Below are 10577 nucleotides of genomic sequence, written 5' to 3'. Positions count from 1 at the left end.
GGACAGCATCCGAAGACTCAAAAAGCCATTAGGCCGACAGTTTAAAAATGAACAAAATCACAACCACACTCAAACATTTACTTGGCTGATAAACAATTTACAAAGACACAAAACTTACAGGGCTAAGGTCCACCATAGGAGAGATCACTAAGCTGAGCAACCAAAAGCACACTCACACACACACCACTGTGCACTTCAGATCACACCACAACACTTCAAAAGTGTCACACGGCAAAGGTTCAGAGGAGCACCACCACCATAGAAGATCCTACAAACGTGGGACCCCAGCGCCTGAAAGTAAATCAAAATGAATAAACAGACTTTTAAAAACGTACATTCAACTCACAGTTTGTCATGGTGTAATCATGAAACAGATACTCATAAGAATACAAGCAGCCACAGTTTGATGGCATCCGGTGCAAGTTGAAATACAGTCTTTAAATAAATGAAAACAATTTAACTCAATTTGACAGAGTTGAACTATCAGAAAAGAACAAGCAAACCAGACAGCAACAATTCCCTCCATATACTGGGAAGATACAATGTTTTCGCCGTACAGCAGCAGAGAAACAACCAGGCTGTAATGTTAACTGTAGCGACAGTATAGAAAGCGACGCTACGGACGAGAAGTGAATCTGAGTAAATACAAAGAACAGCACTACTACAAATGTTATGCCTCAATGCTAAATGTTAAACTCATAACTTAGTTACATGCATGTTAAACTTACCGAAAGAGGATGATGCAAACACACGGTGTGTTTCCTTTCGTCACACAAACGCTCTGATTTCGTGCGATCAGCTGTTCAGCTGGAGTACAGGGACACTGCGCACAGCTCCAAACATCAGACGATCCCAAACCAAAACAAATAGTTCGCCCTACACAACCCATTCGCACATACCTGATTGTAAAGCAGCGCACAAATGTCCCGATCAAGAAAATCCCAAAGACCAGGCGGAGAGAAGAGACAGACTAAACATAACACGAATAGTCAGTGCCATACACACAAAGATAAAAACAACCATTGCTATAGCTAACGCACATACCTACGATCACTGCAAACAACAGGACGGAGGCGGAGTCGAACGTGACGCATCCCAGGCTACAGCCAACCAGCTCTTAAATAGGGTGGATTACCTGCTGATAGGTGCTCACTAATGTCAATCATCTCATTCATTCGGTTACAATAGTATAGAAAAATCAAAGTTGACTCTGAGGCTGGACTTGTGTGTTACACTGCAAAGCTAACTGGTGACATCCTTCCAGGACTGTCAGCTGAGTTAACCATTCTTAACACTAAGTGTTTAGTATCCCTGCAACAACACTACCTTACACCGTTTCTTCCTTAGACTTTTGCTCTGCAGTTGCAGAGTATGAACCTTTGCCACATGGTGTTGTCTCAACTTATGAAAGGTACAGCCAACCAGTGAAATTAAGCTAAAGTGGTGGTTGTCTATGCCATCTTGAGTCTCAACAATGTGATCACGAAGACCAAATATGTCCTCAGACCCTACTTCTGCTTTCACGACTCTGTTTAATAGAGACACTGGGCACTGACGGGCTGCTGAGTTGATGTTAGAGGCTCGTCGGATGCAGTGCTCAGCCGGGCGAATCATTTTAACGGTACCTTGACTTGGTATTACTAGGCCTCCGTTGTTTCTGAGGGTAAGCAGATGGTATGTATCGCCAAAAGATGGTATGGTTGAAGCTACCAAACTACTACGACATTCATTGCATGCAAGTTTTCTCATGACTTGCCTAACTACAAATCCCGCAATGTAAACAAGCGCATTGTCAGTTAGGCACCCAAAGTTTGTTGCTAAATAGCTATGGTCCAACACAACACCAGTGATTTGCTCAAAGGGAGAGGATGCAATGTTGTCGTCATCGTCGTCCTCAGCTGGCACCACAGATGACATGTCAACAGCTGAGAGACACATGGTGTCATCCTGTGGTTGAACGTTGCCTGTCGTCCCTGGAGCAATGCCACAGCGGACCATAATGCGCCGGAAATAACTCTGGAAGTGAGCAACAGTTGGATTGTTGTTCCATCCACCTGAAATTAAAAAGGTAACTATATTCCAGGTAAGTATAGTATATATATATATATATATATATATATATATATATATATATATATATATATAAAACACATATACATATACACACACAAGTTTAAAAAAAAAATGTGTGTGTATATATATAAACACACACACATTTATTTTTTTTGAAAACTTGTGTGTTTTTTGTAGAATTGTAATGTTTGTTTTATTTCAATAACATTGCTCACTTAAATATCAGCTCCTACCTGAGGCCCTGATGGAATTAAAATACAATTCCAAGTGGTCTTGGCTAAAGCGGTATGTGCACACATTATGTGACCAGTATGTGATCTGGTATCATCATGGTGAAGGAGTCAATGTTGATGACAAAACCAGTCACAGATAGATACCTTTAAAATAAAGAAAAGAAACTTCAATATTCCAACACTGACTATACAAAACCATAAACTTAGTCTGTTAATATTTACTTTAAATACATTAAATATCATTGTATTATTTGAACTGGGACATTCAAGGTAAGTGAGACAAATTAAAGGGAAAATTATCTAAATGCAAATGTCAGGTCAGAGTGAGTCTAATTAGTGACTGGCTCCTGCCACCCCTCTGCCCCAACAAACCTCCTCCTTTTAGTCAGACAGAGAGTGCGATGAGAACTTCATTCACTTTACGGTCACAGAGGAGAGAAAAAACTAGAAAATATTCACATTTAACAAGCTGGAATCAAAGAATTGTTCTTAATCTTAAAAAAATTAATCACACTGACTAATCAATATCAAAATAGTTTGCGATTAACCCTCAGAGAGTCTTCGTTTAGCAGTCACACTCAGTGCCTTCCCGGTCAGAAGTGACCGGACACCTAAAAATGAAACTTCCTCCATCCCAGTAAAAACCAATGCAATTTATTTTTGTTCTATAATATTTATTCTTTTTAATTTAGTATTTTGAGACAATTTGATTGAACTTATTAATATTTATGCAATATTTATAGTCCATTTTTTGCCATTGAAAATAATGTTTTTTTTAAAAATTATTATTATTATTATTATTTTTTTTTTTCTATGCGGTATTTTCGGTTAAAATAGAGACTAGGCTTTCAGAAAAAAAAATAAAATAAAAAAAATAAATCAATTTATTAAACATAAAATTAAATAAATCATGTTATTGCATGGGTTTACCACTAGATGCCTGTAATAGCTCTAAATGGAGATGCTTGTGAATTCTAGTTGTTTTTGGACCAAATTACTTACTTTTAAGATGTGGATTGATTGTATTTTTTTAGAAATTCTCAAATAATACTTTTTGCCAAGGTTTATAACATTTTATTAATTATTATTTTAATAATTTTAATAATTATTATATTAATTATATATATATATATATATATATATATATATATATATATATATATATATTAATTATAATTATTAATTATGTTATGTTTTTCACTCTTGATGTTTTAGAGTTTCACCCCTTCATTGCTGAGCACTTTTTTTCTGCATCGTGGCCGATTTGTAGCGAATTTTTGTGTTTTTGTCAATTTCCCATTCATTTCCTATGGGGGTCATTTTTGACCGAAGACCATGAGTGTGACTATTTTTTTTACGACCACTTAGCATGCTCGGATCATGACCTCAATTTTTTTCTGAGTTCACATACCTAATGCCAGAAAAGTCACCAAGTATCATAACCTTCCGATGAAGCTGTGATTTTTTAAAATTCAAAACAGAAAATTTTTCGGTCAGAAGTGACCGAAGACTCTCTGAGGGTTAATTTAATTAACCTAATTGATCATCTTTGCAGCTCTAATGCAGTGCATGTGTAATCTCTTTACTCCTTTATCCAAGTTTTCCCTTTAATTTCTCACCTATCTGTGCATGTAAAATGGATGCAACGTGACCTTGTTGAGAACATTTGTAAAAAAAATTAAAAAAGTCACAAGAACATTGAGTAGAAGGAAAGAGAAAGATAGCAATGCGGTAGACCTATGATGTGGAATGATGGAAATAACCTCTCAAAACATTACCCAAAATTTTCTCTGCAATGAAGTCCACATATTTTTCAAGTAAACACTTCGCTAAAGGAACCAAACAACACTGGAACAGCAAGTGGACGTTTTTTTTAACACAACGTCAAAGGAAATGATATGAACCAAAAACTTGATCAAGACGTTTTAAAGAGTAAATCTGTAAGTGATTGCTTTGGGTCGAAGACCATAGTTTGTAACAAATCCAGACTCTCCATCTACTCTATGGTTGTATTGTTACTCTTTAAAACTCTTGTTCTCTTACTCCTTATAATGCAAGTGAAGGTAAATACCTGATATGCTAATGTTTTGGGGGCAATGAGAAGCTTGGCTACCTCAATACTGATTGCAGCTAGATTTGGCAATGTTTTCTTCTTAAATACTGACGTCCTATTAATAGTGTATTTACTCTGTTTATATTACCCAGTGAGATGGTTGATGTTAAGATTAATATATTAATAATAAAAAAAGTAACAATTAATTATTAATCATATAATTAAAATAAATTTTCCCTTGCACTAACTGGTACTATTAGATTCTACTTTTACATAATGCTCAGACTTGCTGATAGCATCTTTAATTAGTATAACTAATGCAAAGTATACAATGATACACTCTTAAGGTATTTACCTTACTTGTGGAAAACAAAAACTAAACTAAACAAAAAAACCTCTTTGAGCGATGAAGTGGAGTGCCATCGTTCAGCCTCAACTTGGACAAGTAAGCTCGGGCTTCAGTCATAAAACCTAACTTGTCTTCCCGGTTGCGGAGACCTAGTGGAGCCTTGAAGCCTCCCGCACGTGGGTTTTTGCTGTTCATAATGTCGAACAATCTGTCAATCACCTTTAACACAAATATTTCTCATTACAGCTGGTTATGATTTACACTTCAAAGACCTATAGAAGGTAGACCTGTTAGGATAGAGCAGATGTTAGCAGTTGGTTGCTTGTTCAGGAGAATGACAGGATATAGCAGCTCTGCGTTGGGGAAAACAGGCTTTAGGTCAGGAGGCATGACTGGCTGGCATCTCTGTGTTATTGTGGTAGCCTGGAAGAATCAGCTGCTGTTAGGTAAGGGAAAAGGTTGATTGAGCAAAGACCATCCTGATGCCACAGGCATTGGCAGAGAGAAAAGACTGTTAGAAAGGATTAAGTGCTTGAACCACCAGCTGAGGGATGGATGACGCTGATGATTTAGGACAAGAGCAGAAATGTCCACTTTTAGAAAACAATTATCAATCAATTATCATACTTTTTGCACATTTCATTTCCAACAAAAAAAATCAATAAATACCTGAAGAAATTCAATCGTAGGAGAACATTTTTCAAACTGCGGACATCCAGCTTCCATGAGCACGCGAAGAGCCATCACCACCGATCGACTGGGCTGCCACTGATACCTTCATCTTCTGCCCCTTAAAGTTGATGTGTTTTCTGGTGATTTTGTTGGCCACATTAAGACCCTCGTGTTCCTGAACATCATTCAACTCTGATATGCATTTCCATTTAACTGTTCCTGCGGGACTGACGATGGAGCTGTAAGCTTGCAACATGTTCCTAGCCAATTTTAACATATGGCAAGGGTCCATGATCACAAACACATTTTCCCCTGAAGAAGGGTGGACAAAATATGTCTTGAGAGGCTGATTCAGCTTTAGCTGGCATCCGAGCATCGTACACATGTTAATGTTCGATATATGTCCGTCCATTGCGACACACACAACTTTGATGCCACGTTCATGAAGTGCCTCCAAGGCGTGTAGAAGCAAAATCCTTTGTGTATCTGGTCTAAGTGAGCTTATGAAGTAAAAGGCAATGGGCATTTTCCAGTGACCTTGTAATCCAACTACCATGAACACTAGGGCTTCATTTGCCACGCTGGTCTCATCTATCCCACTGCCAAGATCCACAAAACCAATCATTGTCTGTTTGTGTGAATCATACTGCACTTGTCTCCTTATAGACATGCCATCCAAAACAAGACACACTCGACCATACCTAACAGGGTCTTCGTTTTTCTGTCTCTGTAACATGTCTAACAGTGATGTGTTTAACCCTCTGGGGACCAAGGTGTTTTTGGGGCCCTTGAGATGTTCTGACATGCCTTGACATTTGTGCTTTTTTCAGTTATTTATAAACATGTTAATGGCAAAGGTGTAAATTCACTCTATATAGCACAAACAGAGCTACCATAATATGCGAGCAACTTGTATGTAGATGTTTGTATTTTTAAGAGAATAATGTTTATGCGTGGTTATTGGAAAAAATTCAAATGAAAGTTGCTGAATTAAGACCACAAAACACATATTAAATATGTGTCCACAAGACTTTTGACTAATGGATGTTGTCCCTTTGAGTTCTAGCTTCAAAATGATGTGAAAATAGTCTTGCTTTATCGTTCACAAAAAAAAATACATTGATTTAAATGGTGTAAAACAGGTTTTGCTTGGAAAGCCAATATGCGAGGGGGAGGAGTAATTTACACCTTAGATTACAATTTCCCACCCACTCTGCATAATGAGCCATTCACTCAGGTGTGAAACTGACTGAGCCACAATGCAAGGACAAAAGATGTATTTAGAAGAAGACTTATATTGACCATTTAAGATTTCGCTTACATCTCTTTTGTAAATATGTTTAGCTATTTTATTAAAAATGTTACAATTACAACAATAATTACAATTTCAACATTATTTCAAGTGTACTCTTTCTTTGTAAAAAAGAAAAAGAAAAAAGATTATAGGCCTACATTTTATCATATGTATTCATTAGTTTGAATATAGCCAACATTGGAACATCTAACATCTTAGTCTATGACTTTATTTTTGACAAATATTTATATATATATATATATATATATATATATATATATATATATATATATATATATATAACGTTAGATATGAGCAGAAATTGCTAAACAAAAGCTTATTTGATGTGGCAGTATATTCTACAGTAGCCTAAAAACTGTACCCAAATCTAGTCAACAAGTGACTGACTGTAACGTTGTTTTTATGAAATATTAGGGCATATAAATGCTAATTTGCAGTTTAATACGTTGCTTATACAAATACATTTTATTTCAACATATTCCAGTCGATTTTTACTCATCTCAGTAGGCTATAGCAAAGCAGTTTATTCTTTCACACACAGACGCGCAATTTATTTTTAGGCTAAACAGTCTTTACAAATATGTACCCTTCATTCATCTCACAGAAAGGCGAGTCATATTATAGAAATGCGATTCATCTTTTTGCGGTTTGCATAGGCCTACACTAACGTTATTCCATAATGTTATTCCACACTTGAGAAAAGAAAACAGCCTACCTCACTCCTCAGCGGGATCTGCTCCTCATATCAGGAGATATTGCTCCTCATATCAGCACTGTTCTGAGGAATCTTTTCTCCATAAGGTAGGCTATATTATGCCTCACTCGATCGCGACGCGCTTTGTTTACAGCTAATGTGGGCGTTTCACAGATCTTCAATAGTTTTCAGAATTTGCGTTTGAATAGCACGCGCTCTCCGGGGAGTGGTCACATTACTGTGAATTAGCTCGTAATGAGCTCGACTGGAGTCGCTCTCTTTTTATACAGATTACAGAAGCTGAGAATATTTGTTTTTTATATAAGTTACTTCATTTAACAGATGCGATCTCAAGCTTTATGCCCGTGGGTCTGTTTGCCTGTTTGACTGAATTTTCGCGGAGTTATAGATCATTTTCGTCCTTCGGATGAGACGTTAAACCGAGGTCCTGACTCTCTGTGGTCATTAAAAATCCCAGGATGTCCTTCGAAAAGAGTAGGGGTGTAACCCCGGCATCCTGGCCAAATTTGCCCCTTGGCCTCTGTCCATCATGGCCTCCTAATCATCCCCATATACTGATATACTGATTGGCTTCATCACTGTCTCCTCTCCACCAGTAAGCTGGTGTGTGGTGGGCGTTCTGGCGCAATATGGCTGCCGTCGCATCATCCAAGTGGATGCTGCACATTGGTGGTGGTTGAGGAGATTCCCCCTTCTATGTAAAGCGCTTTGAATGCCTAGAAAAGCGCTATATAAATGTAAAAAAAATGTAACGAATTATTTTCGAACGCGTTTCAAATGGGAGTTTACTGACAGAGAGAAGGCAGAAATCGCATCATGTTAATTTTTCTTTATTTGTCAAAAAGCAAAACACTTTATTTTTATTGTGAGTATACAGAAAAAAAATAGAAACTGAACAGGATCGATTGATGTATTACACGAAAATGAAAGATCAAAATTAACAGAGCATTTAGTGTTTATTTTCATGGTCCCCAGAGGGTTAACCCAGGCTTAGCATCCACAGTCTGCAACCATCTGTTACAGGTAAAGCAATAAACAGAACATATATTGACATATCAGTTTCATCTATTTCTGACAAATGTGAAGTTGTAGAAAATATTATATTTACTTTAGAAGAGTGTGAGGATGTGGGAGTGGTATCTTCATGGTTTCCCTCAAGTAAGTGTAGGCTTTAGGTCCATGCAAATGCAGCGTTAAGGCAAATTCCCTTTGAGCAGGAGTGAAGGCATGGTCGTGCTTGAACAGTTCAACTGGAAGGTCTGGAAGGTTCAGGGAAATAATAATTTAATAGTAATAAAATTATAGTTTCACAGAGACATATTTCAGATTGATTTAGAGACAACTTGATCATATGCATTTTTTTTTTCTATGACCAACAGAAAAACATTTCTCAGGTAACAATATTGAGACAGCAATCAAACTGTGTGAGATGAGACATACTACTACAACAGGGCTCCAGACTAACTTTTTGCATTGGTTGCACTGGTGCGCCTAACTTGTTTTATTTAGGTGCACCAGCTCAAAATTTAGGTGCACCCAAATTTGATGTAAAAGTTTGTAATCAGTTGTGTAGCTTATTTCTGAACAGTAAGCCTAAATGAACTAAATTCCATAGGTTAGCAACACAAACTTGAGAGGTGCAATACAGGAAATCAACTTAACTTGTTGCTGCGCAGCACAAAGCTGCAGGTTAAAAACAGTAGTAATTGGTCGCACTCTAGAGCCCTGTACAAAACTATAAATACTACACATGCAAAAGAGAGAGGGAGAATCGAGTCAGCCAACCAGAGTAGAAATTCAGCTTTTGCTCCAGTTCCTCCATCTTGTTATTTTTTAAATCCTCCAACAAGGAGCCCACTGTCTTCTTTTTTCTTCTTTCCCTGTCCTTCGCATTTCTCAAGTCCCGTCGTAACTTCTCCATGTTCTCCTGAGACACAGCCAACTTCTCTTTTGCTTTAACTGGGTCAAAGGCATACTGATGATCCTGAAAAATATTTACAAACTCAGTGACATTTTCAGAAGTTAAGATACATGATTGAAGTTACTGTTACATCCACCAAGTATCCAAAGGTATTTGAATCATTTCACTTACTAAGATTGACTGATCAAAGAGGTCTGGTCTTACAAACACCCTGACAGGTGTGTTGGACCATGGGTGTGGAGATTCAGTAGTTGCTTTGTTTGACGTTCTGCTTAACCTGGATGAACTAGGCTGTTGCAGAAAAGGGAAATTGTTTGAGCTTATAGGAACACGTAATCAATTACAAAATGTTGTGTTAAAAACAAAAAAATTGCTGTGACAAACCTTTGAAAGATGATCAGGAAAATTAAAAATGGATTGGGTCACTCCTTGCCATAAACGGATGGTCTGTCCAGTCCTGTCAAAATCTTCAGGCCGAAAATGACAGCTGCACAGTAAGGTGCAGTCTTTTGGCTCGAAGCCCTCTCTCCTGAGTGCTATTATCCATGACTGACGTCTCTGTTTATCACTTGGGAATCTACAAACAAAACAAAACCATAAGCGTAGCATGCTAGCTGGAAATAGACGGAGACTGAACTCGGCCACACAGCGCTAGTCGGAGAAACTATTGAATAGAGACCAAAACAACTGTCCACATTTCCAACATCTTACAATCATATTACATTGATATAAATACATTCTGTTCATTGTCGGTTTTCCTAACTGTCAACAACTAATGGGTAACGTTAACTAGCTAACTAGCATGGATTAGCTGCGGTCGTTAACCAAGGACAGAAACAAACCAATGTAACCAGAAATATAATTTCGTATCATTCAATATCATAAAACACATTCTCACTTGTGAAATGTAATCCCTTGCTGTCTGGTTTTTATATTTCGTTCGTGTGAACAGCCATACGCAGCACAAAAGTCCGGCTTCATCCATATCTATTCGAAGTACAGGCGGAGATAGCAGCGTTACCTAGCTACTTCCTATGACAAGACCCCTGTTCCAAGATGGCGGCGGTTTTGACGCATGCTTAGAACCCCAAGGCGACATCTAGTGTTTATATCTATGACCGGTATCAACATTAATATATATGGATTCAATATGCATCACATGACTAAACTTACGTCATTGTTTTTCAATACCTCCGTTTTTACAGTCAAACGCACTACAATGCAAAAACTGTGTTTTCAAATGTAT

The 10577-nt window shown here is 37.5% G+C and overlaps 1 protein-coding gene and 1 long non-coding RNA gene across 2 annotated transcripts; both read right to left on the bottom strand.

Moving 5' to 3' along the window:
• Window positions 1-288: 288 nt before the first annotated feature.
• Window positions 289-1246, bottom strand: LOC311081127. Its single transcript, XR_014605804.1, has 4 exons — window positions 1045-1246; window positions 900-970; window positions 729-823; window positions 289-635 (listed from the first exon to the last, which is right to left on the bottom strand). It is a non-coding gene; the product is annotated as an uncharacterized lncRNA (long non-coding RNA).
• A 6566-nt stretch (window positions 1247-7812) lies between these two features.
• Window positions 7813-10312, bottom strand: LOC311082094 (THAP domain-containing protein 2-like; the record flags this gene model as incomplete). The annotated part of the gene is made up of 6 exons (XM_084112838.1): window positions 7813-8424; window positions 8519-8669; window positions 9196-9394; window positions 9503-9622; window positions 9716-9908; window positions 10230-10312. The coding sequence occupies 6 exons, from the start codon at window positions 10310-10312 to the stop codon at window positions 8373-8375; spliced, it is 798 nt and encodes a 265-aa protein (XP_083968964.1). The 3' UTR covers window positions 7813-8372.
• Window positions 10313-10577: the final 265 nt, after the last annotated feature.

Source organism: Abramis brama (assembly GCF_963993115.1).
Source record: "Abramis brama genome assembly, chromosome: 4".
NCBI lineage: Eukaryota > Metazoa > Chordata > Actinopteri > Cypriniformes > Leuciscidae > Abramis > Abramis brama.
Note: the sequence above shows the minus strand (reverse complement) of the source record. Positions and strands in the feature narration are given on the sequence as shown.